General features: G+C 57.8%; 2 protein-coding genes across 2 annotated transcripts in view; one reads left to right on the forward strand and one right to left on the reverse strand.

The window, feature by feature from the left end:
* Positions 1 to 2,979, forward strand: part of ACA1_344900 (ABC-type branched-chain amino acid transport system, periplasmic component protein) — a gene marked incomplete at both ends in the record, with an annotated part of 4,918 nt that extends 1,939 nt beyond the window's left edge. The window contains 12 exons of the mRNA XM_004333965.1: positions 64 to 387; positions 461 to 524; positions 618 to 1,024; positions 1,094 to 1,187; positions 1,294 to 1,352; positions 1,444 to 1,577; positions 1,665 to 1,787; positions 1,917 to 2,019; positions 2,149 to 2,266; positions 2,388 to 2,513; positions 2,596 to 2,781; positions 2,840 to 2,979. Of these exons, the coding sequence (XP_004334013.1) occupies positions 64 to 387; positions 461 to 524; positions 618 to 1,024; positions 1,094 to 1,187; positions 1,294 to 1,352; positions 1,444 to 1,577; positions 1,665 to 1,787; positions 1,917 to 2,019; positions 2,149 to 2,266; positions 2,388 to 2,513; positions 2,596 to 2,781; positions 2,840 to 2,979 (1,878 nt within the window). The remainder of the gene's footprint in view (positions 1 to 63; positions 388 to 460; positions 525 to 617; positions 1,025 to 1,093; positions 1,188 to 1,293; positions 1,353 to 1,443; positions 1,578 to 1,664; positions 1,788 to 1,916; positions 2,020 to 2,148; positions 2,267 to 2,387; positions 2,514 to 2,595; positions 2,782 to 2,839) is intronic.
* Positions 2,980 to 3,412: 433 nt separating this feature from the next.
* On the reverse strand, positions 3,413 to 3,805 carry ACA1_344910 (glutathione Stransferase; the record flags this gene model as incomplete). The annotated part of the gene is made up of 1 exon (XM_004333966.1): positions 3,413 to 3,805. The coding sequence occupies one exon, from the start codon at positions 3,803 to 3,805 to the stop codon at positions 3,413 to 3,415; it is 393 nt and encodes a 130-aa protein (XP_004334014.1).
* Between the last annotated feature and the right edge of the window lie 55 nt (positions 3,806 to 3,860).

Consider the following 3,860-nt stretch of genomic DNA (forward strand, 5'->3'; position numbering starts at 1 on the left):
ATCTCACATGCATGTCACATGAACACACATGCTCTGACCACATGCCCTACGACCGATGATCAGGTGTACATGACTGCCCTGGCTGGGAATTACACCTACGTGCCCGTTGCGGACGGCGACTTCTCCTTCCCGGAGGTGTGTGGCAGCCAGACATCCGACGTGGCCCGCCCCCTGATCTTCGGTCAGTCGGCCGACTTCTCTTCCAGTACCATTCCCACCACTCGCAACACGCAACACGCTGTGCTCACCTTGGTGACAGGCGACAAGGCAGTGGTGGCCCACAGAGTGCGGGCCGGCATTCTGGCGGCATTCGCCGGACGTAACGCGAGACAGAACGGCTACAACGGCCGCAAGCTGCGCCTCATTTCCACCGACGATCAGGGCAACGTAGGTCAAACCATTCACACATTCCAGTGGACATGAGCATTCACCTATAGACTCTACTTGCGGTTCATCACAGAGCGCCCGTGCCGCCGCAAACGTCAACACGCTGGTCAACGAAAACGCCGTGTTCGGAATCATGGGTACTTTGTAGAATTGTCGTGTGCGGTGCGGTGCGGTGAATGCGTGCTATGTGAAGGTGGCTCAATACGCGAAAAAAACCCCCACACAAACAGGAAGCGTTGGCGACAGCACGGTGACGGCTGTGACGGATCTGGTGACCAGCCTCCAGGTGCCCATGGTCGGGCCGATCTCCGGCTCGCCCGACCTGCGCGAACCGTGGCGCGAGAATGTGGTCAACATTCGCGCCTCGGTCGTCGACGAAACGAAGCTGCTGGTGAACCACATGGTGACCGGCCTCGGCATGGTCCGCGCGATGGCGCTCTGGTCGGACGACGCCACCGGCGCCAATGGGCTCAAGGCTCTCAGCGACTCGCTGCGCGTCTTCGGCGCCAACGTCGTCGCCAACGCCTCATACAACCCGGCCACGGGCAACGTCGCGCAAGCTTTCGCCTGGCTCGATGCGGCCTCAAACAGCCTTGGTCTGGCCCCTCAGGCCATCTTCCTCTACGGCACCCAGAACGTACGTATTTTATTGATTTGTTTTATTATTTACATGTTTGCATTGATGGAATCTGTGTTCTCTCTGCAGCCGGTGGCGCAGTTCATTGTGCAGGCGCACTCGCGCTGGCCCAGCGCTGCCTTCTTTGCCACTTCTTCAGCCTCAGCCGATGGCCTAAGTCAAAGTACGTTTCTGCGCACGCCCAACCATGCCACGAGCGCAGCTCTCATTTCTTTCGTGCGAATGGGACAACAGCATTGGGCGGCGCAGGCGTTGCCACGAATGTGCAGCTGTACTTGAGCTCGGTGACACCGAACCCATGGGACACCAGCCTTCCCCTGGTCGCGCAGTACCTGACCGACATGCAGTCCTTCTCGACTGCGGAGTACATCGGCTTCGCCTCGCTCGAGGGCTACATCGGCGCCGCGTTCGCCCTCCAGGTGCTCGACCTCCTGCCCGCTACCAGCAACCCGACCGGTCAGCAGTTTCTAGACGCCATCTATTCGCGCGAGCTCGTCGCCTTCCAGGGACTCCGTCTGGGTCCCTTCGGCAACACTGTGTGCACCAGGAACACGTGCGATCCGTTCTTATTCCAACGCTATGAAACACCACACACGACACACATGAAGATAAACTTTAACTTTTGGCTGATTGGTTGCAGGATGGCGTGCAAGTGCAACCAGGGCCTGCACACGACGTGGACGACTAAGATGAATGCTACCTACGGTTGGGAGAACCTCCCCAATAATACCCTCGAGTGGACCACCTGCACGTCCACCTCCACGTACAACTCCACCTATGACACTCTACTACGACACCACCTCACACGACACGGCACACAGCTGTAATGCGCCGCACTTGCAACCAATAGAGTTATAGTTAAAAAACCTTTTTCGAAAATGTTGCTATGCAGTTGCGGCGACGGCGTATGTCATGAGGGATCGGGTGAGACCGCTGCCTCGTGCCCGCAGGACTGCAGTCCTTGCGGCCCCTATCCGTCGGCCAGCCACCAGGCCGTGTGTGTGAACAACATCTGGGTTGTTGTCGGCGACGTAGACTTAGCCGCTGGCGAGGTTCTCTCCTGTTCGTGTCGTGTGTGTCGTGTGTGTCGCAAGTGACTCACAAGAAACTCGCACGTGTAACAGAAGCTGGAGGTCGGTGGAGCTGCGCTGATTGTGACGGGCGATCTCCGGATGCAGGCGTCGTCGTCACTCCACGTGAACGCAACCAGCAGAGACTCCTACGGTTCCATCACTGCTCTGGGTAGCCCCTAAGACCAATATTTTGATACACGTTTCTTTATGTTCATTTTCATGTTTTCTTCGTGTGTGTGTTGTGTGTGTGTGTGTGTGTTGTGTGTGTGTGTGTGTGTGTGTGTGTGCAGGGTGTGGAGCTGTGTCTGGCACGCTCGAGCTGAACATCTACTTCCCTATCGACGCGCCCATCACCTTCACCCTGATCTCGGCGTCCAATGGCCCGTGCAGCTCTCACATCTCAACAGCCCAGACAGGTAACAACATCTCTTATCCGAATCGGTTTGAATCATGATAATTTATCTCACTTTCTTAAAAAACGTTGGCCAACAACCACAGGAGGGGAGAAGAGGGGGCCGACGCTAGCCTTCCGCGAGGTGCAGATCAACTACCGGCGGCAGGAGGCGGGCCAGTGCGACCCGGAATCGGAGACCCGGAGCACGTCAACCTCCTACGCGGTGCTGGTCACGCCCAGCACCAGCTGTGGCGACGACACCGCGGCCCTCATCGCCGGCCTCACCGCAGGTACCACTGCCGCTACTGCTTTGTTGGACTCACACGCCTCATCAATGACTCAATGCAGGTCTAGTTGGCGGGGCTGTGGTGGTTGTGGTGCTGGTTGTCGTTGGCGCGGTGGCGTGGACCTGGTGGGTACGGAGGAGGCGCATCAACGTGCGCGACAGCGTCAACTTCAGCATCACCGACCCCAATGACGGCTTGTGAAAAATGTGTTCAGAAGGCCTGGAATTAATTTTTTATTTTTTTATTTCGGAGGACCAGAGTAAAGAGGCCTCCTTGGTTCGAGCTGACCTAGCCCACGGCATCTGCGTGGCACGGTTTCGTCGTTGGGCCTCCGTCGCTCGCGGGCTTGCGCTTGCGTCGTCTTCTTCTGGTCCTGAATGAGGGAAAAAGGCAGGTGTTGACTGTGTAGCTGCTGAGCAGGAGCGCCAAGGCTGAGTGGTTACTTCGAGGTAATGCGCAAGACTATTAATCTTGAGATCGGCGGTTCGATCCCGCCCAGGGGCGCGAAGAAGCCCCTGTAGCATAGTTAATAACTATCAACCACTGGCGCTATCGCTCCTGCTTTTGCCCTGCTACTACATCACAGCACAGGATGATGGTTGGTTGTTTATTGATGATGTGTTGGCGGTTGAATCTAGTGTTCAACATGCACCCACTTCTCACAGGCGTTCCACAGTTTGGTGAAGCAGTCCTCCTTGCCAAAGGCCAGCACCCGCTCCAAGTACCGTTCATCGGCGCACTTGAACCACTGGAAGAAGGAGACCAGGACGAAGTCTGCGTAGGACGGTACATCGCCCAAGAAGAACGGCCCAGCGCGCTCAATCACCACGCCCTGAGGCGCGGACCAGCGGCCGCTGAGCATGTCCGACAAGATCGCGATCTCCTGGCCGACCCGCTTCCAGTCGCCTTCGGGGTCATCGCACAGCTCCTCGAGCGGCTTGCCGAACCACTCCTTGCGCGTCTGCCGGAAGTACTCGGCGCCGCGGTCGTCCAGGAAGGCAGGGACCTTGGGAAGCAGCAGCTTCATCGCGGCCGGCAGCACCTTAGAGTAGAGGTGGTGGTGGACCAGCTGGGCGAGCGGC

Source organism: Acanthamoeba castellanii, assembly GCF_000313135.1.
Source record: "Acanthamoeba castellanii str. Neff unplaced genomic scaffold scf7180000084650, whole genome shotgun sequence".
Taxonomy (NCBI): domain Eukaryota; phylum Discosea; order Longamoebia; family Acanthamoebidae; genus Acanthamoeba; species Acanthamoeba castellanii.